Source organism: Sciurus vulgaris (assembly GCF_902686455.1).
Source record: "Sciurus vulgaris genome assembly, chromosome: 1".
NCBI classification, from domain to species: Eukaryota; Metazoa; Chordata; class Mammalia; order Rodentia; family Sciuridae; genus Sciurus; species Sciurus vulgaris.
Window position 1 is genome coordinate 72,698,340 of NC_136461.1, and position 25,250 is coordinate 72,723,589.

Here is a 25,250-nt window from a genome sequence, read left to right on the forward strand (position 1 = left end):
CTCTCTGTACACGCACATATGTGTATGTGTGTGATCGGCACTTCTGTGTGTTTTGCTTGTCTCATCTAAACTAAGAAAACATCCAAAAAACTGGATAATTCTAACTCATTCTTTTTAAAGGCTGCATAATTTTTCCATTGGTCCACAAGATGAACCATAATTTAATCATTTTGTACCTAATGTCTAATTTTTAAATTTTTTCCAATGGCAAACAAAGATGCAACAAACATCTTTACATGTAGATCCTTTCATACTATTTCTTTTATTTTATTTAAGTAGCAAAATGCCTACAAATAGGATTGCTGAGAAGATATATACACTTAACATATACACATATATTTAATTTTAAGTTTACTTTCCAGAGAATTGTAACACTTCACATTCCTACTAGTATTGTGTGAGGATGCCCTTTTCCATACATTCCTGAAAGTGGTAGCTGTTTTGTCCCAGTTTATTTTTGCCAATCTGATATCTATAAAAGAATATTTTGTTTGTTACTTTAATTTTCAATTCCCTGATGCCTCATGAAGTTAGCCATTTGGCATTTTTTCCTTTTTTCTGGTCATCTTGGATTTGCTCTTACATGACTTGTCTATTTACATCCTTTTTTCTGTTTTCTAATGTTACCATTTCCTCAGTTTTCTTGTATTGGAAAATTCTTAACCCTTTATTTCTCATATGTGCTAGGAATATTAACTAATTTATCATTTGTCTGTTGAATTTGCGTGGGGTATTTTTTCCTCACTAATATTTTTATCTTTGAATAGTTATTTACATGTGTTACAGTTCCTGCTTAAAAATCCCTTCCATATCTGGGACTAAACTTCTTTTTATCTTATTAATTAAAAAAAATTTTGCTGGGTATCATATGGTGTTTTGAATTATGTTTACATTGTAGAGTGGCTTGATTGAGCTAACAAATGAGAAACCTCACATGCTCCTTTTTGTGGTAAGAATGCGTAAAACCCATCTTAATGATTTTGAAGGATAAAATGTATTATTACTATAACCACCACCTTGTACAATAGATCTCTTAAATTTGTTTTTCTCTTTATTTTAAATTTTTTTAGATGTTGATAGACCTTTATTTTATTCATTTATCTATATGTGGTGCTGAGGATTGAACCAATGCCTCACACATGCTAGGCGGGCATTCTACCACTGAGCCACAACCCCAGCCCCTGTTTTTTCTAACTGAAATTTTGTAGGCCTAAATTTCCATTGTTACACTTTTTTACATTTCTATCTCAAAATGATCAGAAATTTGTTTATATAAGGTCAACGGTCTCTCACTTTCATTCTACCACTTGTATAATGAGGTATTTATCAGTGAACTATGTGAACTCAGTCATCCTTAACCACTGAATTGACATAATCTGCTCATACTAAATTACCATATCTCTTAGGATCAGGGGTGTGTTTAAAATATGTACAATTAAAACAGCATGGGCACAGACCAGCAAGAACACATTCAGTCTGTAACCACTCCTACAGGGATACTGTGCAAAACAAGTGGATAGCAGCAGTTCTGCCTTGAAGTTATTTCCAGGTTTTCTATTCTGTTTCAATGACTTGTTTGTCTATTCCTATGCCAGGATCATATTGTTCTAATTTGGAGTATTTTAATATGTGAACAAGCATGTCCTTCACATTATTTTTTTTTAAATAAATTTCTTGGTTCTCCTTGGATATTTATTCTTATATAGAAACTTTTAAGTTCTGTTTATCCAGCCCTAAGGCATAAATTATTTTCCTATAAATAAATTGTGATAAAGTTATATCAGTTTTGAGACATATTAAAGAAACTGCTATTTCTCTTTTATTATTTATTCTCTCCTTCTTTAGTAATAAGTTTTGACTGGGCAAATAGTTCTTCAGAACAAACACTTTATTTCCCAGCCTGCTCTGCAGCTGTGGCCATGTGACTAAGTTTTAGCCAATAAGATGTTAGTAAAAGTGATATACGCAACTTCCAGGTCTTGCTCTGCAGTAACCCTATATAGGACTCTGCCCAGCTTCCCCTTAAGAACTGCAGAACTGATCCCCAGCACGGAGGAGCAGGGGGAGGAGGGGGAGGGGGAGGGGGAGGAAAAAAGAACAAGAACTGCAGAACTCTCCCTCAGCTGTTGGCTCTCAGCTGCATGCTGCTCCAAGAACTGCCATCAGCTGCAGAGAACCACCTCGCCTATGATTGTTTCTTCTTTCCAAGGGCAGCTCATATCCAATCACTGGTTGGTCCAGTCCTCTTGTTTTAGGAGGAACTCTATAGGGTCATTATAGCTCCAGAAATTTTTATAGAGTTGGCTGAGACTTTTGTTGTAATCAAATCACACTTCTCTCTTTGCCTGATACCTCCTCCTCCAGATACTGATCTCAAGCCCATTCCCCAATAAGTTTCCTGCTGTTGATATCTATCTTAGAGACTGTATCCCTGGGAACTGACCTGGACAAGTCCTTAAAGGAAAGAACTGGAGAAGATATGGCAGAGGATCATGGGAAAAGAAACCTGGGTCTCTGGTTTTGTGTAGTACTTTACCATTCCTGAAAAGCCCACCCAGACTTTCACATAGGGAAAAATAGCTTCTAGATGGTTTACACCACTGTTAGTATTGATGTGTTCGAATACCAAAATACTAACTTTCCCCCCCCCCCCCAGCTTGGTGGTTTCCTCTTTATTGATATGTCTCCTACCTTCCCCCAACAATTTCAGGCCCTTCCATCTACCCCGCAAAAAGGTAATAAAAGGAAGGGATCGTTGGAGTTCTGAGCCCGCTGGGCAGTTAGAAAGGAACAGAAACCAAAACAATCACTGGAGGTGACAGAGATCCATACTCAATAAGTCTAAAATGGAGTCGGGATGGAGGACAAAGAAAGGTGGGAGAAAGGAAAGGTACAAGAGGCCACCATTACCCCTCCTGCAAAGAGGGACTGGAGAGAAAGCCTCAACATTAAGAAGTGCAGGTCCGAAGAAGGAAGGTAGTGTCTGAGCCTGAAAGAGAAGGTGGAGGTCAAGAAAAGGGTGCCACTTCTCTTTCTCTGTGGAACGGGACCCCCCACCTCAGGGGCAGCAGCGCCACAGACCGCAGACACTTTCATCACCGTAGGCAAAGCACAGAAAGGAGTCTTCCTCGTGGTGTTCCTGGTATAGCTGACCTACAGTGGCACTCGTGGGTCGGACGACATTGTCGACAAAGAAAACCAAGGCACCCTCAGCTCGGAGATGAATTCGCTTCCGGATCAAGAAGTAGAACTGACCGACTGTGAGATCAGAAGGCACCGAGTACTTCTTCTTTTTGCCCAGATCTCCTATCCGAGCTTTGGGAGCCTTTTCTACTATTCCCGGGATCCTGTCCGGATAGCTCTTTCGGATCTTCTCCTCCTCGGAGCGGCGCTTTTCCAACGAATGCGCCTCTTTGTACACAAACTTCATCCTCCCGGAACCCGGCCGGACAGAGCTGGGCAGCGGGAACCCGGGGAGGGGGAGGGCCGGGAGGGGGCGGGAGTGGGAGTAGGAGGGGGAGGAGGAGGGGAGGAGAAGGGGGAGGGCCGGGAGGGGGAGGGGGAGGTGGGGGGTTGGCGGCGAGGAGCGGGCGGACTCAGCGGAGGCATCCCTTTCTTTGTGATATTAAATTCTCTCATCCAAGAATATATTGAGCTTTGATTTTGTACCCCTCTAAGTTTTTTTTTAATCATTTTCTTCATATAGACCTCATACCTTTCTTATTAAATTTATTAACAAGTAATTTATAATTATTTTACTACTGAGAATGAAATTTTTTCCCATTTCCACTTTTTTAACGGAGAAAAACTAAATCATGCTTTTTTACAAAGTATGCAGAGATGACTTTTCCATGGGTTAAGAGTATTGTAAATGCTGGACGGGGCGGCGCATGCCTATAATCCCAGAAGCTTGGGAAGCCAAAGCAGGAGGATCACTGGTTCAAAGCCGGTCTCAGCAACTTAGCGAGTCCCTAAGCAACTTAGGGAGACTCTATCTCAAAATAAAAAATAAAAAAGAGTGGGGATGTGCTTTAGTGGCTAAGAGCCCCTGGTTCAATCCCTGGTACAAAAAAAAAAAAAAAAACCACTAACTGATGCTAGAGTCAGAGTCAAGGTCTAAATCCTGACTTCACTTCTTACTTCTGGTATATTACTTAATTTCTCTGGCTCCTAGTTTCTTCACTTATGAAATTGTTTGATGCCCCTCACTTATAAGGTTTTTATAAGGTATTAAAAGATAGACTTAGATACCTCACAATTTTAAAGGATATTTGAGCATTCCACTTGTTGGTTACGTTTGTGTTGGGCTTTGCGTTGCTTCTGTAGCAGTCTAAGCTATGGAAATCATCTCGGCCTAAAGTAAGCACTTTGGCCTTTCAATTCAACCCAAATGTTTCCATATTGCAGATATCATGGTAATGTGGTCATTACCCATTATAGTAGAAAAGGACAGGGGATGTGCTTGTATATTTAATGTCAATATAATAAAGGTTTATTTCTCATTTCTCATGTCCAGTGTGCTCCACACAGTCACTCAAAGACCCAGCTCACTGGGGCTCCCAGGGGCTTCGGGGAGGGGAGAGAGATCAGGGAGCATTTTACAAGAACTCTGCAATGTTCTGCTCCAGATGTCATGTACTTTGACTGTTTTTTGGTGAGAACTAGTCATGAGACCTGGGCTTCTTGCAAAAAGTATGGTCCTCCTGTATTCCCAGCAGAGAAAAGAAACAGATGCAAAGAGTAGAAATATCCTCATACATTCACCTCACTCTTCACAGTGATTTCAATCTGTTGTGTTGTTTTTTTGTCCATTATTTTTTTTTGAAAAATGATGCTACAAAGCATATAATGGTTAAAAGTTGTTCATACAAAAAGTATCACAGTTGGGGTTTATATTTTTGGCAAAGGTCACACACACAATAACCACACCGATTTTTAAAGAAAAAAAAAACTGATTTATTGAGCATTTGCTTATAATTAGCCAAGAACATCTTCTGAGACACACATAAAGGGAAGACATAGGAAGAAAAGAACATTTCCTGGATTCTCTCATGTTGCAGAAGAGTTTCTAGTATTATCTGAATTTTATCATAATAGAGGCTCAAATAACTTAAGTCATTGGTCTAAAGTCACAGGTAGCAAGGAACAGTGCCAGGAATTGGACTTCAGAGGGCTAATCTCCAGTCCAGCTCTTCTTCATCCTCTGTGGGACAGAGTAGTAAATGCCTCATAGCTGTGATCATTGACATGTCCTATAAAAAAGCTAAGATTTGAAGTCTCCATAGTCCTTTTACAATGGAAGTATTACTCTTTAATTCACATGTCAGAACTAGAAAGCATCTTAAAGATTATCTTCTACAACTCTTTCTACTTTCTTGAAAAGAACTGTTTGTAGGACACAGTTAAACCATACAGGGTTTAGGAAAGAAGTGTCTTTTCTTCACATATCACAGTCTCAATGTGAATTGTCCACATCTTCAAGGCTGATTTATTTCTTGTAATCATTCACGAATCCTGTTTCCTTTTAGAGGATTTCTGAATCCTCCTAGAGCTTGTCATTAAAGTAAGGTTACAACATCCCAGTTCCAGCCAGCAATAGGGGGAAGGCAGCATGCACAAAGTATAGCTAGGCTCAGGTTTCTAAAACATTCATGAAAACAGAAGAGGGAAAGAGAAGAAAGGACTAAAGATCAGTGGAGGAAGGAGAAAAGAGAAAATGACATTCCTTTGCTTCTATGGTAGGAAGAGAGACTGTGTGGCGAAAAGTAGGGAATTCCATCAGTCAGAAGTTGGAAAATACGTACATCTGTATTAACCAGCAGTCTGTTGTGAGAAAATACCTGAAAAAAATCATCTTAAAACAGAAAATCTTTATTTTGTCTCATGGTTTCAGAAGTTTCCATCTGTGGTCACTTGTTCCTATCACTTTGGGTCTGTGGTAAGGCAGAACATCATGGCAGGGGGTGCATGGTGGAGTAAAACTGCTTTCCTCATGGTTGCTGGGAAGCAAAAAATAAAAATAAAAAAATAAAATAAAAAGAGGAAAGGGCCAGGGTCCCCGTGTTCCCTTCAGTGGCTCACACCCAATGACCTACCTTCCTCCCACTAGTCCCCTCCTCCCAATAGTGCCACAGGCTAACAACCGAACCATCAATACATGATCCTTTGGGGGACATTTAAGATTCAAACCATAATAATATCAGAGGGCAGAACTTCTTATTCTTTCCCCCTTTTGTTCTTTCTCTCTGCCTTCTCTCATTGCATGTATACTTTTGAGGGAGGAAAACTGGAACGTGTCAGTGAGCGAGCACCTCATCAGTCAGTAGAAAATGAGTGCTGAAAATGGGGCATGTTCCTGTCTTGAAATAGCTAACTGGGATGCTGGGAAAGGTTCTCTGGTTAGTGGAATTTTCTCTTCAACCACTAATTAATTGGGAAAATCTTTTGTTTGTTTTCTATTTTTTAATTAAATTTAACTTTTAAAAGTAGACATTGGAGCTGGGGATAACTCCAAGGTAGAGCACTTGCCTAGCATGGGAAGAGCCTGGGATGACCCCCAGCACAACACACACACACACACACACACACACACACACACACACACACACACACACACACTAGTAGCCTAGTAGTCACATGGTTTGAAAATCAAAATATTACGAAAAGACATAGAGAAGTGAGACTTCCCTGTTCCCATTCTTGTTGTGAAAACAGGACACTTTTGCACTGAACGATTAAGGAGATGGTTTTATTCTGACTACTATAATGGGGCAAATGTTCATTAATAAGAATTCTTCAAAGAAAAGGCAGGCAGCAGGTGCACAAGGGAGTCCAAACATTGAAGTTGGGACTCAAGGAAGGGTGTAATTGGGCTTAGACAGCTGCATGGTTCCCTGCTGTTTCCTGGCATAGAAAAGGGGAATTTCTTAACCACTCTTTTCTGGGAGCACAGCTATCAGGTAAAGTTCAGCATTGTCACTGTCTACTCTGAACTCCTCCTGTCCTCCATAGATCACTACTTTTACTGGTTTCTTATAATGTTATAGTGTTTCCTTATGCAAATAAAAACAAGTTTATATACTCTTATGTCTTATACAAAAGTAGCATATGCAACTTCCTTTATTCATTTTATATAGAGTATATTCTGGATATCTTTTCAAGTCCATATGAAGAACTTCTTTATTTTCATTATATTTTCCACTGTGTGGGTAGACCATTGTTATTTCACCAGCCCTCTATGACACAAATTAGTTCCACTATTTTATTATTATAAACAATGTTTCAATAAATAACCTTGTACATATGTCATATTGTACACGTAGGGGCATATCTACAGAATAAATTCCCAGAAATGGAATTTCTGGGTTGAAGAGTAAACATATTTCATATTTCTGTAGATATTGCCAAATTGTTGTCCATTAGGGCTGGACCATTCTGCTCCCATAACTGCACTGTGATAGTATGCAGTGTTCTGTAGCCCTACCAAGAGTGTTGTCAACCTGAATTTTTCTAGTCTAGTGTCAAGAAATAGTATTTCTAAGTAGTTTTAATTTGCATTTCTTTTAAACAGCTTTTTTATTTCACTATTGTGGAAAATAATTTAGAACATAGTTTCTGCTGAAGATACTAACCCTTTGATTAATCAATGATCCGCCCCCCCACAACCAGCATATATGCAGGTACATACTGTCATTCCAGATGATTGATATCATCATTGATAAAGAGTAGTATATTTTGTGTCTATTCCACACATTTTACCAAGTTTGAGAAACTGGGGACAAGAAGGAAAAGAGGCGACTCTATCAAATGACTTCTCAAAGACTTTTAAATTTAAAGCAGAATTATAGATTATGATAATGGACCCCTTTTCTCAGGGTATCTGCAAGTAATTTCCTTGGAAAACACTTTGAGAAACATTGATGGAGAAGTATCAACATTAGAAAGTTGAGTTGAACTTATAGCTAGTTGATGACCAATCCTGAGAAGAATCTTTGTTGTTGCTGTTGTTTTGGGTTCCTTTGTTTTGTTTTGTACCTGGGATTGAACCTCAGACCTTCAGTATGCTAGGCACAGGCTTTAACACTGAGCTACAAACCCAACCCTGGAGAAGTGACTCACTTTTTCTTTCCTTCTTTTTTTCCTTAAAGAAAAATCACTATTGTTTTCTCAAAAAATTGTTTTCTCCAAACACAGAGGAAAAGGGGAGATATCAGTTAATTTCAAGGTTATTAGTAACTGAGTTAACTAAAGTACAGGAATCACAATCCAGACTTGGTTAGCTTCCCTCAGGGACAGCCCAGGGAAAGAGGGACTTTGGTAAACTGCTCTTTATTAGGCCTCTTCCACCCTTGACTGGTTTGCTCAGTCCCTGGTTGCAAACAAGCTGACAGGAAGAGACCTGAAACTCATTTGCTCTATGATGTTTGGTTATTTGTTCAATTGCTTATTGAACAGTTCCTACCTTGATTGCTTTGTGCTGCTTCTTGTGATTGTCCCACAGGAAATGCTCGGCTCTACTGCACTCCCCACCAGTCCCTAATCTAGTTAGAAAGATAAGACATTCTAGCAGCCAGGTAACAATAGAAGTGTAGTTAAGTGACAAGATAAGGGTTAGGATAATGTTGCTTCTCCCTGCCTGGGAGCTCTTCCCTTGGTGTCTCTGCTTTGTAACCCTCCGGTAGTACTTCATCAGGATCTTAAATTGCAGAATTTTCCCGATTCCTCAAAGCATTTTAAGAAGACATCTTTCTTTCCTCTTTCTGGGGAGGTGTTCCCTGGCATTCTTTCACCTTGTTGGCCAGCTCTGGGGCCTCTTTCAAAGAGGTAAGCCAGTCACTAAGAGATATCTGAGAGGTCTGTCCTGACCCACTGCAGAGGATTCTTTAATAGCCTTTGGCTCCACCTAAGGTTTATATCTGTTAATTGCAATAATGTCAATAATGTAGAAATGTGGAAAAAGACTTCATCTATTATTTTCCCCCCGTCTTTTTACCTCAAAATTTGTCTTTAGTTCATAGTAGCCATAAATTCCTATTGCTAAAGGCAAAATAACAAAGTTCTCAACTTGAGCACTGCTAAATGGGTTTTAGCAGATGTGTAAAAGGAAACGTGTTTTTGAGAGCAACTAAAAAGAGGGCATATTAGAAATACCAAATTGTTATTAGGGCTTCAAGAAGATGTATAAAAATTTTTAAGGTACTTATTTAAACATGGCATCAAAAAGTTAGGAGCAGGAAGTCAAGCAAACTAGATGAACTGTAATTACAAGCGACACTATCTTAAAATCTTAAAAGAGCAGTTCCATAATCAAACACTACAACCAGACTTGATAAAAAAGATGTTCATCGTAGTGTTATTTATAGTGGTCAAAAGTTTGGAAATAATAGCGGTTTATCTAATAAACAACTGGTAAAAAAATTGTGGTGGCACACACCTGTAATCCCAGAGGCTCCAGGGTGCCAGGGCAGGAGGATTGCAAGTTCAACACCAGCCTCAGTAACTTAGCCAGGCCCTAAGCAATTTAGTGAGACCCTGTCTCTAAACAAAATACAAAAGGGGCTGGGGATGTGGATCTGTGGTTAAGCGCACTGGGTTCAATCCTGGTGCCAAAAAAAGAAAGAAAGAAACTATGATACATTTGATACCATTAAGTTGAACAAGCATAAAAACTAAGTTTTTGAAGAATACTTCTGGCACCAGTAATGCTAAATGTTAAGCAAAACATAGACAATATTGTTTTAAATATGTTTAGAAAGAACATTAAAAAAATTGTATATTAAGACTTCTCTAATAATAATTTCTATTTTCTTTTTATTGCTTTCTAGAACTTCTACAGTAAGAATATTCATTTTCATAATCAGAAATTTTAAAAATGAATATTATTATAAAGAATTTGTATTTAACATTAATGTAATGAGAATTGAAACATGTGACTTAAATAAAGGAATTTGTATTTTTGTTGTAAACATTGTTCCTATCCTTGAAAAGGTTAACTATATTTGTAATAATGAAAACATAGATTTGTGTGTGTGTGTGTGTGTGTGTGTGTGTGTGTGTGCATGCTTCTGAGACATATGGATTATTTTCCTAACTTTTAGAATTTCTGTGAAACAATGGATACCTGTTCTCCATCACTGTTTATCAAGTTTCCACAATCCCTGTGGAAAAAAAACTGGTCGAAGCTATGGTAATATCAAGTAAACCTAGTCCTCTGTCAACTACTCTTCCAGCCTTTAAAAAAAAAAAAAAAAAATTAGTGCCAGACTGTGTGATCTAAAATAAATCTCCAGGGCAAAAGATGAAATGAGGAATCCTAGTTCAGCTACCCCAGCAAGACTGACACAGGATAATCTTTCTATGGTTAGAATTGAAACAAAAGTGGAAAAAGAATAGAAAAACCTAGGCAGCTTGTAATTAGCCAGAGCTATTGCTTCATCTGAGCAACTCCTAAGTCAGTTAAAAATATGTAGGACATTGGTCAAAGTATCTAGAAAAAGCTACTTACTGTCTAAGGGTTTAAATTAGCATCTCCAAATTGGTTCCAGAGGCTACTACCTGGAAATCCTATTCTCCAAATAAAACAAAACAAAAATCTTTTTTCCACCTTGAAGCAGCAAGGCTGCAGAACCTCTTTGTGTGTGAAAGTTCAGAATTCCAGGGCTTTAGTTCAGAATTAAATCACTTACCTCAGGGTTCCAGACAATCTGGAACACCAAAGTAAGCCCTTCCCCCCAGGGTGGCACCTAGGTGTAGAGAAAAGAATTTAAAAACTCAAAAGCACCCGACAAATATAAGGGCTTATTATCTTTCTTCCCCAACTATGGAACAGTCTAGAGAAATTAACCCTCTCATTTGTTAACCTCAATAACAGGCTTTAACTGATCTGTAGCCATGGATGGCTCACATAATTGCCCTAATTAGTTTGGTATGGAAGGAGGGCAGGGGCAGGGAAGATTTGGAGCTTAAGCAATTAGCCTATATTAAAAGAAAAGTAGAAAAAAAAGAACTATGCCTTACAGATTTGACATATATATTCCAGATGTTATGGAAAATTTACTGCTAAGGCTCTTAGGCCTCATTTTGTAGTTAAGGACAGAACTGGAGAAGTCCTCAAGGCTGAACCTGGTGAAAAGAGATCAAATTTCTATTGCCAGTTAAAAGTCTCAGGCCATAGGTTTGTGTGTGTGTGTGTGTGTGTGTGTGTGTGTGTGTGTGCGTCTCAGATAAAAACTAGCAAAATACAGCAACAGGGTCTTAAAAATCCTCCTAGTACATGAGCCTCAGAGGAGTTATTTCTGAGTTGGCTTGCTTGTAGCTTTGCTGGCAGACAAGTCACCTCCTTAGTTGGAAGTGATTGGTTTTGTTATTTCATTGCAGAGTCCCTCAGGAATTCTAAATTTAAAATGTTAATAGAAAATCCCCAGAGTTCCGGGGAAGTTTGCTAGGATTTGGGTCCCATTTAAAAATGGAAGACAAATAATTATGCCAGGAAAAGAGCTACACTTTAACTTCAATGACATGTATCAAATCCTCTACTTCTTTTCCTTTCTCAGAAAATGGTAAATACAGGGGAAGAAAGAGGAGTTCCAGACCCTGGTACCAAAATATTACAGACACAAAGGAAGTGACTTTTCAAGTCCAGGCGGTAAGCCTGTCATTTTGTGGGCTTGTCTGTGAGCCTAGAAAAGCAAGACAAAGATTACATTGAAGACATTTCTAGTTGTGGGAAGGCTGTGCCGGAGAACCCCTGGATGCCTGCCCATGCCCAGGTGCTATGATTCCAAATTCAAACCATAATTTGAAATGCTAGAAGAGAGACAATGAAATTTAAGGAAAATCTTGTGGTTTAAAGTTGTCTTCATTTGCTTAAAAACTGTACACTTTAAAAAACAAGTGAAATGCTGAAAAATATTTTTGAAGAAAGTATATTCTCAACCCTATTGCTACATTTTAAGGCTTTCAATTAGTTACTTCAAATAAATAACAAGCTAAATCCCTGAAATATGCATTACCTCCCTAAAACATTTACATATTGATTTTAATCTAATCTATCGGAAATCTATGTTCTCTGGTTTACTAAATCAGTGCTGCTCCTCTGGTTAGCGAACTGGTTTTGGATTCATTAATTCTCCAAATATTTGTATTCTGAATGCCTTTTAGGGGTAAGGCATCCTTTGAATCACACACACACATGAATAAGTCAACCTATAGGTTAATTCAGGCATTCTTCTTTCATCTAACATATTAAGTGCACTAGCCCAGCAGTTGCCTGCTGGGAAACCTTGAGTAAATTATTTAATCTCTCTGTACCTCAGTTTTCTTCCCTGAAAAGTAGTAACAGCCGCTACTTCATGGAATCAAGAGCGTTAATACATCATATAAAGCACATAGCATGAGTCCTGGCATATAGTAAGTATTCAAGAAATTTTGGCTATTCATGTAGTACTGAGCATGGAGGAAAGCAATGCAGAGGTGCAGATACAGGATAAATAAAAGAACATAAAAGAACCAAAATTTGAACTGGTTCTTGGAGAAAAGAGGAAGCTCAGTAAGTAGTTGGAGAAGGGCCAGGTCAAGCAAATGGTATAAGTGAAGACACAGAGCTTTGGGACTAAATAGTTTTATCTGGGGAATTGTTAAGTGAATCATTACAGCTGGATTAAGAGGTGTGTGAGAATGAAGGAGCAGAACCTACACAATTTACTAACCAAACCTAGGTGATGGTAAGGGAGGCAGAGGGCAGATTTCTGGGTTGATGATGATGTTGTTACCGAGCAAGAAAACGTGGGAGATGATGTGTGGCTTTTGACAAATGTTTGGTTTTCAGCAAGGTATGTGAGGGACCTTTAAGACACAAGTGGATACACAAATCTGAGGCTTCACCAGAGCACTCTAGTACCCTAACAGTGTACTGGAACCCTCAGCTCAGTGTGTCACTGCCAGTGGTGGTCACAAACTTGAGAACTTGACTACAACCACGAAGAACCAGTATAGAGAACAAGAACAATATAAGTTCAGCTGGCATTTGGTGCAGTTGGAACAGGAGCTAGAGAGAATAGAGATGGAAGCAGGCTAGCGTGGGGCCTGGGAAAAAAAAGAGAATAAGAAGAATTTTATATCAACTAGCATGCTTTGGGCTGAAAATGACAGAAAACTAATTTACATTGTCAAGACTTGACATATATAATTAAAAACACAAGCCTGTGGACAGGGAGGATAGCATTATACCAAGACAATTCAGGATCAACCCTAAGCTGGAGGTGAGGAATTCAGCTTACTTTCAACATTTAGCAGTTTTATTGCATGCCTATTGTATGCCAGACATTGTTTTAGTTAATAAATAGACAAAAACCTTTATATATGGTCCAAGAATAGAACATATATAAAGGAATTCCTGGGCACTCTTTCTTCATTCAAATGGGGAAAATTAAGTAGAGGGAAATGAAGAGAAAGATTTAGGGTTTAATGAAAACCCCAAAACATTTGCTGGGAATTGTAACACCTCTTTGTAAGAATGTCTGGAACTTCTGCACTACTATCAAATGGAGGGGTGAAATACAGAGCAGTTAAGAATGGATACCAAACTTCAAAAGCCAAAATCCAACCAATGATATATTTTAAAGTCTAGTGTGGGTTTAAGTGTCAAAGTTTTTGACTTAATCAAATTGAGTTGTTAAATTTATTCAGATCTTACGTAAATGACAAAACACATTTTTCCAATATTTCTGTCTGGGCTTTCAACTTAATTATGTGAAAATTATCTATGTAGGTCATATGCAAACCTACATTTGTCCATTCATATTTTAATTTAAAAAGTTTTCACTAAAACAAAACTAAAGCTTAGCCATTGTATCCAACTAAGCACAATTTCATATATGCTTCTCACTTTTCTATTGCTGATTCACTGTGCACCAGTGGGTACATTGCTTCACCTCACTGAGCCTATTTTCTATTCTCTAATTTGAAAATGATAAAACCTACATCATAGGATTTTTAGGAAATAAAATACTAGTGTATGTTGAACTGTGTGAACTTAAAAGCACTACATAGCATTGAGGGTTAACATTAGCTGCAGGTTTGTTAAGTTCAGGTTTTAGCATTTTAATGGCTAAAAAGCAATCTTAATTTTCTCTGTAAATTTTTTTATTCCAGTTAGAATGCTTTCCAAACAATTCTATAAAATTTCTTATATTGTAAATCTTAAAATATGGCCCAGATATGCTTAGTTCCTTTTTCAAATTACACCAAACAAAAAACAGTCATACATGCCTGATGTAGTTTCGCTTCCTGAAAGATGAGGAAACAATCAGAAATATCAAGTGACTTGATTCTCTAAAAAAGATACTTGAATAAAGGTTTTATCTATAAGGACTTTTATGATGCTTCCCTGCTGGGTTTTCACTACACGAACCTCTGTACCCATATGGACACTTGTGCCAAATGTTTCCAAGAGACCTCTAAAGTGGAAAAGAAATTCACTATTATAGAAGTGATGGAGAGTGATATGAAAAAGTTCATTTTTGTCCATTTTGTCTGTGAGGGTGAAGCAAATCATAAGCAAGTTTATTTCCATTTTTTAGCCATGTTTTGAAAAGAAAGACAGTGAGATACAAATGGTTGTCAGATAGCTCCAAATATTTAGCTTTCTTCTTGAGTCCTCTATTTCCTTTCACAAAATAAAAACTAGCCATAATCCATCCTAGCATAGGTGTACAGCTTTCAGCATTGCTTCATAATCCCACAGGTGCAGCTACCACCTGTCTGAAAAATTCAAACATACCCCCCTCCAAAAAAAAAAAAAAAAAAAAGTGTTACTTGCTTCCCCACTTGGTACTTCATGGAGAAGTTCAAACTATCACCAAGGAACTAACACACTTTTGTTCTCTGTCAAAAAACGAATTGATGAGTTCAATCAATGGGTAGTGAAGAGATTAAAAAATTTTCAGTGTCATGCTGGACCCTCTTCCTGCTTCTTCTTCCTTTGTGCCAATTTTAAAACGTTGCAACATTTCAGTAAATTCTTAGATCTGTTCCACCAATTCATGCACCTGGACTAAAGATTTCTCCAGAGCTTGAGAATCACAGGCTCATAATTCTTTCATTTATATGTAGTTTGATGTCACATTAGGGTCATGCTTTACCAGTTGCTGCTCCCTACTTTATACAGACTGATCATTGAAGAAAATTCTTGTCTTAGCAATTACTCCAATTTTGTGATTCTTATTTGCAAACCTAAGTGAGCAGCTACAAAACTGTTTTTCCTAAGTTTGGGACATATCATTATGCTCCTTCCTCAACAAACAAAACAAAACACTAAGGTTGGCACAAGCACTTTTAATGACTTTTACAAATTTTAATATATTTGACCTATTTTCCCAATGAAATGAACTTCTAGTATGGGGAAAAAACTGAAGATTTTTGTCATTTTCTCCTATACCCTGTGCAGTATCCTATAATCAACTCGTCTTTTAAAAGTCTAAGAATTGACTGATGCAGTGTGTAACTTTTTATTGTTCTAAATGCTAGAAATAAACTGGGCAAGGTGGTATGTGCCTATAATCTCAGTGACTCAAAAGACTGAAACAGGAGGATAACAAGTTCAAGACTAGCATGAGCAATTTAGTGAGACTATCTCAAAATAAAAAATAAAAAGGGTTGGGGATGTAGTTCAGTGGTAGAGCACTACTGGATTCAACCCCTAGCACTACAAAGTTATGAATAACTGCATTTTGGACTGTATTACTCAAATCAAAGGTTATATCTTCCCAAATACCCCTGGTTTGAGTATTACTATATGCAAACCATTAAAATGGAAGCTGAGTAGAGAAAACATGTAGAAATAGGGCTGCTAGTTAAAACACAAGATGCTAAGTTAAATTTGCATTTCAGATAGGCAGAGGTTTTTGTTTGTTTTGTGGTACTAGGGATCAAACCCAGGGCATCATACATACTTGGCAAGCACTCTACCACTGAGCTCCATCTCCAACCCTTTTCACATTTTAGAGACAGGTCCTAAGTTGCCCACTAGCCTCTTAACTAGCTGGGATTACAGGTGTGTGCCATGACACCTGGTTAGACAAACACAATTTTAATATTAGTATGAACCAAATATCACATCTATTAAAACATTGTTCACCAGTATTTGAAATTCAAATTTAACTGGGTGCCCTGTAGTTTTCTTTGCTAAATTTGATAACCCCTTCTAGAGGACTCTTATTTTCAATATACTTTTTAACAGAAAAATTGAACATAAGGTCTATCTATAAGTAGTCACACACTCAGGGGAAGAACAGAAGAGTACCTGGAAGAGACGGTGTAGGTCTTGGAAAACAACCAAATTTTGGTTGGCGGACAGGTGGTTTAATGTGATGATTTTGGAGTTCAAGTGTCCTGAGTTAAATTCAATATTCATCACTCACTATCTGTGCAACCTTGGACATGTTACTCAAGCTCTCCTTATTATAAAATGGGACACTAATACTTTTCTTACAAGGTTGCTTGAGGATCAGAGATAACATAAAAGCACCTGGAATATGAGAGGTACTCCCCCAATGGTAATTCCTCCTTGTCACAAGACGGTACTTGTAACAAATATTCAAATGTTGATATTATGTAGTAAGAGTAATATTGAATAAGTAATTTTATTTCCATGATCTATATACACTGTACAAACACTGATGAAAAGCACCCTACAAGTTCACAGTACATTACAATATATTCACTTTAAAAATATATTCCTTTATAAAAGGTTCATAGAACACTTGCATGTCAATATGTGACAAAACTCTCAAAGCATGTCACCAATTATGTGATAACAAGAATGCTTCCAAGTACTGTTAATTTCACAATCACAGATCACCATTTGAGTTTTAAATACATACAAGTTTTAAATAAAAAATGAATTCTACAGTGGAAAGTTCTTGAAGCAATACTTATTAGTTCATTAACATATGTACTTTCACAGAGATGTTTTGTCATAATAATCCACAACATCAAATCATAATAATCCACAACATCAAATTAATCTGCCCAAAGACACATTTCAACACACGTTTAGTAGTCCAAAAGTTCTTGTCATTTGTGGCTGTCTATTTTTTCTTCTTTGCTTGTTCTCCTGGTTCTACTTTGCGCTTTTTAGAAGTATGCTCATCTTTTTCATCATCTTTAAATAGTAAAGGAAGAGTTTTGATCAGTAATTAAAAAAAGTAACAAACATGGAAAGCATTAAAATGTCATAAGTTTTATACCAATATAAATACCCTCAACTGTTTAAGTTTCCAAATAAAAACTTAAAAAATTATTTTTAGCATTGGTATTAAACTCCAAGTGAAAACAAGCAATTGTTTTCAATTGTAGCAATATGAAGTTCACAAATTGACCCTTTACCACTAAAGTAGCTTAAAAAAATGGTTTTTCAGATTTGTTCTGAAAAATTATTCCCTAATATTCTAGTTATATATATTGCATATTAATAACACCTATACTTTGAAAGAATGGAGCACACTGTTTTCTTACTGTGAGAAGTAGGATCAATCTAATTTAAGTGGCTATCAGCTGTCCTTTTCCATCTTTTCTCCCTCAACTACTTCTCCCACCCATTCTCAGCAACCCCTTCCCCTTGCATTCTGAGGTTAAAAAGCACAAGTAAAGGTCTCACAGAACCTCTATTTTCAATTTTGCACTGTATGGTTCTAATCCCCCCATTCCTAAAAATCAGCAAATTCTAATAGCAAAAGAAAAAAACATCTTTCCTCTTTATAGTGTGTCAAATTTGGATGGAGGAAGATTAGAGAAGAACCACACATTAAAACCACACATTAAGGGTCCTTGCCAGGTGAGGTGGCACATGCCTATAATCCCAGCAACTTGGGAGGCTAAAGCAAGAGGATCACATATTTGAGGCCAGCCTCAGCAATTTAGCCAGTCCCTAAACAACTGAGAGATAACCTGTTTCTAAGTAAGTAAGTAAGTAAGTAAGTAAATAAGGCTGAGGATATAGCTCAGTGATAAAGCACCCCTGGGTTCAATTCCCAGTACCAAAAATCAAAACAGCATCTTTCATACTTTTTAAAAAATGTTTCTAGCTTCTGTAGCCACAGAAAATTCCCACTTAACAAAAACTGTCAAATCTGAAAAAGCAGACCTTTTCATTCTATTAAAAAATCTGCAAGGCACAGTTGTGCATGCCTGTAATCCCAGCAGCTCAGGAGGTGGAGGCAGGAGGATTCCAAGTTCAAAGTCAGCCTCAGCAATCTAATGAGACCCTAGGCAATTTTGTGAGACCTTGTCTCAGAATAAAAAATTAAAAGGGCTGGGGATGGGGCTCAGTGATTAAGCACCTCTGGGTTCAATCCCTGGTACCAAAAACAAAAAAACCCATAAAATAAAATTCCAACTACATGGTTCGATAAAAAACAGGGTAGCACAGACTAGTTGCTAATTCCCATCTCCCTACTATTTCAGGAATTTCATACAGAATGAATAAATCACATGTAGAAGATGTTATGATTTAGAAAACAACTTATTGGGCACATTAATGAATTAATTTTAGCTTTTGACTTTATTTTCTTGATCCACAGAGACTCACACAGGTATTAGAAGTGATGCAATAAATATGTCGAAAGGTGCCTATTAAAAAATTGGGGAATCTGATATCCAGTCACAAATTACTTGAGGAAATACATTTAAAACCTTAAGCCTTCAATTCTCTTCTGTCGGATGTACCATACTCACAACAACTCATTTGTTAATGTGGATAATAATTAGTATCAAGTGATTCACGTACATTTATCTTCAAATACAACTTGGCAATATCATTCATATGTTTGTTTCATGGAGCACCATGAATTTAAGCAGTATAATAAATACAATTCAGATTAATAACTCAACTCTGGAATTTCAAATCAAAGTTTTAATCAGTGTTTACCATGTACACAAAAATACTGACTCTACAAACAAACTGATACAGTACACAACGTAAGCCATGACATGTTTTTTGGGTACTAGGAATTTAACTCAGGGGTGTTTTACCACTGGGTCACATCCCCAGCCCTATTTATTTTAAGACAGGGTCTGGCCTTGACCTTGGGATCCTCTTGTCTCAGCCTCCAGAATTATTGGGATTACAGTATGCACCATGGTGCCTGACCATGACATCTGCTTTTTAATTGGAGTTATCATAAATGTTATCTTGAGATTATTTTCAGGAATGGCAATATAAAGATTAAAAGTACTTTCTAAACCTTCTATAAAATTCACTATTAACATACATTGAGAAGATGATCCCAAGACACTTCTGCTTTTAGTCTGTCACTTATTACAAGTAAATTTACTGATAACAAAACCGCAAACTACTGAGATTAAGAAAAATAACTTCTATAAGTGATTTAAGTAGAAGAGTTAATGCCATCTAGTGTCAAGACAATGAATTACCTTAAAAATCAGTGCAGGAAAATGCTCATTCATCAGCTTTACTGAGCTGCATCTGAAAATGCTCATTCATCAGCTTTACTGAGCTTTTTTACTGTCACATGGTACTGATGCACTGGTGTGGAAATAACTGATCGATTATGGAAATCAAGTAGCCCAAGGTAAACAAGTTTAGCACCTGTATAAACTTTCTTAATTTTAAAATAAATAAAAATCAATCTATGTTAGCTAGGTTTTTACAATTAATTGCATGTTAATGAAGTTAAAATGAATGCCTATGCCTTACTTATCCATGTTTTATGAACACTGAACATGCTGATAAAAGACAGGAGAGGTGGTGCACACTTGTAATCCCAGCTATTCTAGCTATCTGGAGGCTAAGGCAAGAGGATTCCAAGTTGAAGGCCAGCCTGGGCAACAGAGTGAGATCCTGTCTCAAAATAAAAAGGGCTAGGGGTGTAGTCTAGTGGTAAGAGCACTTGTACAGCATGCGCAAGACCTGGGTTCAATTCCCAAATCAAAACAATAGTGTTGCAAAGTAGCAAAACCTAACAGATGAGTTTAACCTTGCCCAACTCCTCCTCTAAAAAGCCTCTGAAAGAAGTTAAATGGCAAAAATGGCCAAGGGACAGGAAATGGGAAGGCGAAATAAAAGGGTAACTTGATAATTTAACACACAGTTGAAGAGTATAGTTTGTGATAAATGATACTTCCTGGATTAAAAAAAATAAGTAAATCTTAATGATAAAAACAGTGACTTTGTGAGTGGCTTTTTATGGAAGTCTACAATGGCAAAAAAACCACTACTAAAAAGAGTTACTACAAAAAGAAGCATCACATTCAATAACCAACATTAAAGACAAAATTGAAGACTGCAGAATTATCTTTTAATCATATGATCCAGCTTTATTCTAGTTGAATTTCGGGTCTTTTTGTCTTTTGCTACTGCCTATGTTCACTTTGATGAACCTCGTGATCAAAAGGACATAAATTGTCTATGAGAATAGAGTGTTATTTGCCACTTGCTTGGAATTCCTTCTAACTGAACTATAAAAAATAAGTTAAAGAAGAAATAATTATTTCTTGCTTGCTTCACCTAATAATCCTGGTCTTTTCCATAAAAGGACAAAAATATAAGAGCACTAGCCTAATGACAACCTAGTTTAGATAACAACTCCAGTGTCCTTACTGCCATTCTTCCTACAGAAGCAAAGCTATTTCTCAAACACCAGCTTGGAAAACATCAAGAGACCAAACTCCAGCTTAATAAGGCACAATTTCTATTTAAAGACCTGTTTGAAACCCTATTCTGCCTGTTTTTATCTGTGTGAATTTAAACAAATTATTTTATCTGAGATTGTTTTGTCTGTAAAATAGTAAAAATGCATCACATGCCACTACTTTATCAAGTTGCTAAGAGTAATAAATTAAAAAACTTGTGTAAAAGCTACCTATTTTAGAGCATGATATTTTCTAGTTTTGTGACGTTGGGCAAGTCACATAAGCTCATATCCATGTTTCCCCATGTGGTTTCACAAGGCTCTGTAAGGATTAAAGATCATTTATGCAAATGTATTTTTATTAATTATATAAAATACTATACAATATGAGGTAAATTCTAAGTGCCCACTTGATTAAGATCTCCAAAAAAAGGATGCCATTCACTAAGTATATGCTTTCATTAGTGAATCCTAATACACACTGAGAAATTAGTGAAAGAAAAATTAGGTAGAATCAAAACTGGGGTATGAACACTTGCTAATTAATTAATCCTTTCTCTTAAATCATAACTCTGCAAGGCTGTAAAGGGAACTAAGTAAGTGGCCTTTGTATTGTAAGATCAGAAATGTTAGAAAAAAGGCATACCCTTTCTAAAAATGGACAGTCCAAAACATTAAGTCCATTAAGACAATTATTCACTAAATACTTACAATGTACTATGACACAACATACAGAAGATCAGGATCCTGTTGATGAATTCATTTTCATGAAGGAAAGAGACTTATGAAAAAATAATCAGACACAAGTGATAAGTGCTATTAACAGCATTAGCACATACAAGGTACAGAGAAGCAAATTATTAATTAAGAGATTATATCTGAGATGATTATTATAATTTTTTATGCTGCATTTTGAAGGATGAATGAATCTACTAGCCAAAGAGTGGGGAAAGAATATTCTAGACTAAGTTGCAATATATCAAAAGGCAAAGAACCATAAAATAACATGGTCTATTCAGTTCTGAATTTGAAATCTTAAAATGCTGGAAATGAGGTCCTTCAAAATGGTGAAGAGACAGGCAAGGCCTATCAGAAGGCTCTGACTCTATCTTGTTAGGGAAGGGTTTTAATCAGGCAAATTATATAATCAAACGTGACTTTTAGAAGCCTCAACTTCTAGCTGCAGAGTGAAGGATGAAACTGAGGGGTAAGAGTTCAGAGGCAAAGATTACTGTGACAGTTCAGGTAAGAGATGAAATTATGATACTATGAACTAAGATAAGAAAACCAGATCCTCTCCTTCCTATTACCATGTAGTTAAGTTCATCTTATGACGCTAATTTTAGTTCTAAAGCACAACTGCTTTAAAACGAAGCCATCAGCACTTCAAAAGTGCAATCGCAAGAATCCATGAATTACTGTTGTTCTAAGAAAAGTATAAATCATGTAAACTGATTGTAACATGAGAAATTTCATTTTAAAGCCTAATTAATTTATCTTTCACTTTCAGTAGCAAATACTACTGGATATCAGACTTCATTTTAAAACTTAAAAATATGATTTTTTTCAAAAACAGAGTGCAAAGTATCCAAAGACCATTATAGTCAGTTTGTCAATATGCTAGATTTAAATTTTGTTCAATAAATATCTCATTCTTTTTAAACCCATCACAAGGACTAAAACATGACAGGCTTACTAGAGCCTGACCCTTCTTACCTGATTTGCATGTCTCCTTGCCTTACCCACTTCTTACCTGATTCTAATGTCTCCTCGCCTTCAGGTAGAAGCCTAGCTTTCTTAGCATTCTGTGGGGCATCATCACCATTGTCCTCATATATGTTTGACCATTTTATTGCCATATCCAGCTCTGGAGGCGGAGGTTTCTTCTCAGTAGTGTAGGTCTCTGGAGGTGGCACATAGTTTGACTTCCATATTTTGAATTCCTTTGGAGGCTGTCAAGTAAGCACAGTAAAAAGCCCTGTGACGAACCGAGGTTCCCATGATTAATATGAGCACATGCACCTCCCTGCCGTTCGATTACCGTGCTGTCTGACTTTTTTTTTTAAGGTTTAAAGATACATTTTTTTTTCCATCAAAAACACAATACTGTTAAGTGAAAAGTCAAAGGGTTCCCTATATGAATAAAGCTAATAACTTTTAGTTACCAAAGAAGAATCCAGTCTCAGATACTACGCCAAGGCTGACCCCTTCAGGAGGCTGCAGCAGACACTGTCTTGGAGGCAGCACCGCAGGCACTTCGGCGTCAAAGGGAAGGGGTCTCGGGGAGAAGCTGCAGCGGGGGGGCGGGGGAGTCACCACCGTTAGTCCTCGCCCCGCGGGTGGGGGCACCGAGCGCGGAGGTTTGGGTCTCCTCACAAGGGGCGGGGCTGCGGGTCCGGTCCGACACCCACCAGGCTGGGGAGGGGACCCGGGCTCCCTAGGGCTGGAGATGGGAGGGGGTGATGCGGCATCCCGCGGGGGGCGGTGACTGCGTGTGGGGGAACGGACAGCCGGCCCCCAGGACCGCGCTCAGGAGGAAGGGGGCGGTGGCCAGGGCCAAGACCGGGAAACGGGGTCGGGGACCTCACCTCCTCAGGCGCTTTGACGACGTGCCTCTCCCAGTCTATCTGCTTGTTGAGCGGATTATAGAGAAAGGCTGGGCGAGTCACGCTCCGGAACAGCTCGTCGGGTCCGGGGAGCCGATTCTCTGCCTTGTTCCCACAGCCGCCCGCCGACTTCGCCGGATCCGTGCCCTTCTGACTGGTTTCCTCCGGCTCGCTGTTATCTTCCTCGCCCGAGGATTCTGAGCTGCTGCTTCCGTATGCCGCGAAATAGCTCAGAGGATCTTTCTCCTCGGCTGCCATGACGGCTGCGCACGACGACCCAGGACTCTGCCGGAAGCCGGAAGTCGCTCCAGGACCCGCCCCACGATTGGCTCCGCCCCGATTCTTGCAATTGGTTCACAGTCTGCGACCCCTGGCGATTGGGCTGCGCTTCTACTCCTGGCCTGAGGGCGTAGGCTGGAGGCGTCGGATCAAATCCTGTTTTTGCTCTTTCCTAAAGAGCCCTGAGAGGAGATACTGAGTCAGTGGTCTCAGCCAAACTTTCAGCGTTCAGTAAGTTTTATTGAAGGCATAGAAGAGAGAAGAATTTTTTCTTTTCAGTGTTACTTTAGTGTAGTCACCGCCTGGTAAGGAATAGACTGACAGGAGCCATGAGAATATGAGGTTAAATGATTCTTTAAAATGGGCCCACTGTACTGACACCCACGAACTTTTCTCTTTTCAAAGTCTATTTACGTGAAGCCCTGGCCGGCTCAAGGCAAAAGGATATATTACATTCTTCAGTAAACAACCTGTTACTTTCAGGGGAAATGCAGGCCCAAAATGCCAAAAAAAAGAACATTAGTTACCCTGAAGGGCTGGACTTTTGTGATCCTCATACGGACCAAATTCCAGAACGCGGGGTGATAAGGGTAAGTCCCCCTAACAATAAAATCTATAAGAACAGGTTCCAATTAGAATCAGTCGGTATAGACCAAAGTGACCCAGAGTTGTCATGCACAGTGGGGACTTGAAAAAAATCTGATGTCATCCTGCTGTCAGTCAAGAGCCAAGAGGTGGACCTAGGTGGAACTTTGGAAACTTCCTTGGGAACTCCTTCCCCCCACTAAAACTGGAGGGCAGGAGAGGTGCACTGTCTCTCTCCTCTCTGAGAGGACCCACTGTCTCCCTTTGAAGTATCCCCTTTTTGCCTTTCCTTTCCCTTCTAATAAATTCATGCTTGTTACTCTGAGTAATATATCTACAATTTTTCTGGAATGATTGCAAGAATTGAGGTATGAAGGTGTGTGGGGGGGGTCTGCACTACAGACTAGAATTTCTTCCAGGTTCCTCTTCCAAATAAAAATTAATCTTGGTGTGCTTCCCTCAACTGTCATGAAGGACCTTTGGGAGTGGTAAAGGTCCCACCTCCAAGTTAGAAACCAAATCCTTTTCTGTTTGAACTCATTCCAATGCACTCTAAACAGTCTCTCTGATAAAACACCTCTTCGATTACATCTCATCTCTCTCCAAGTCCTCTGAACTCTCAGGTTTCCCATTATCAGCCTCTTTCCATGCCTGCTTTACTCCTTATGGACCTTATATGTTGGTGTTTCCCAACATATTTTGATAGCTTTCAGTAACACATTTTGTAAGGGTGTTACAAAATTGCATGTCAGCTCATCCCTTTCCTTGGCTTAAGAACCTTATGCTGTAACTCCCAAATCTGGGTCTCTAGCCCCAACCTTTCCTCACATTCCCTGCCCAACCTCCACTGGCTCTTAAATTTTCCACAGGTACATCCTGCTGGGACCTTAATGTTTTACTCATTGGAACAATACCTTGTTTTGCCATATAACTTGTCTCTGCATTTAGAAAATGACATAATCATGTACCTATCTACCACAGAAACTAGAAATCTTTGACTAGTGAACTAAAGAGGGAATGATACCCAGATGTCAGTGTAAATGCTTAGACCCCACTCAACGATGCCTGCTCATTCTGGTGATGCCTTCTTTGATAACTTGCTCTTCTTCCTGGAGGTAGGCTGCAAAGACAA

General features: G+C 38.3%; 2 protein-coding genes across 4 annotated transcripts; both read right to left on the reverse strand.

Moving 5' to 3' along the window:
* Positions 1 to 2,503: 2,503 nt before the first annotated feature.
* LOC306661228 (gamma-aminobutyric acid receptor-associated protein-like) lies at positions 2,504 to 3,453 on the reverse strand. The gene has a single exon (XM_079140076.1). It carries the CDS (start codon positions 3,428 to 3,430, stop codon positions 3,059 to 3,061), a length of 372 nt encoding a protein of 123 aa, XP_078996202.1. The 5' UTR covers positions 3,431 to 3,453; the 3' UTR covers positions 2,504 to 3,058.
* Positions 3,454 to 5,023: 1,570 nt separating this feature from the next.
* LOC306656340 (UPF0690 protein C1orf52) lies at positions 5,024 to 23,706 on the reverse strand. Of its 3 annotated transcripts, XM_079131437.1 has the most exons (4): positions 23,237 to 23,700; positions 22,402 to 22,600; positions 21,360 to 21,395; positions 15,493 to 17,161 (listed from the first exon to the last, which is right to left on the reverse strand). In XM_079131437.1, the coding sequence occupies exons 1-3, from the start codon at positions 23,510 to 23,512 to the stop codon at positions 21,388 to 21,390; spliced, it is 483 nt and encodes a 160-aa protein (XP_078987563.1). In that variant the 5' UTR covers positions 23,513 to 23,700; the 3' UTR covers positions 15,493 to 17,161; positions 21,360 to 21,387. The 3 variants fall into 3 exon arrangements, with proteins under 3 accessions (XP_078987561.1, XP_078987563.1, XP_078987562.1); XM_079131435.1 differs by lacking the exons at positions 15,493 to 17,161; positions 21,360 to 21,395 and adding an exon at positions 5,024 to 5,999 and having other exon boundaries at positions 23,237 to 23,706; XM_079131436.1 differs by lacking the exon at positions 21,360 to 21,395 and having other exon boundaries at positions 23,237 to 23,679.
* Between the last annotated feature and the right edge of the window lie 1,544 nt (positions 23,707 to 25,250).

What these genes read in the sequence shown, in the direction of transcription:
- LOC306661228 (XM_079140076.1), bottom strand. Translation starts at nt 3,430, where the DNA reads ATGAAGTTTGTGTACAAAGAGGCGCATTCGTTGGAAAAGCGCCGCTCC.
- LOC306656340 (XM_079131435.1), bottom strand. Translation starts at nt 23,512, where the DNA reads ATGGCAGCCGAGGAGAAAGATCCTCTGAGCTATTTCGCGGCATACGGA. An exon ending in TCGTCAAAGCGCCTGAGGAG is followed by an intron (nt 22,601 to 23,236) that starts GTGAGGTCCCCG and finishes CTTACTTGACAG; the next exon opens with CCTCCAAAGGAATTCAAAAT. An exon ending in CGAGGAGACATTAGAATCAG is followed by an intron (nt 6,000 to 22,401) that starts GTAAGAAGTGGG and finishes TTTGCTTCCCAG; the next exon opens with CAACCATGAGGAAAGCAGTT.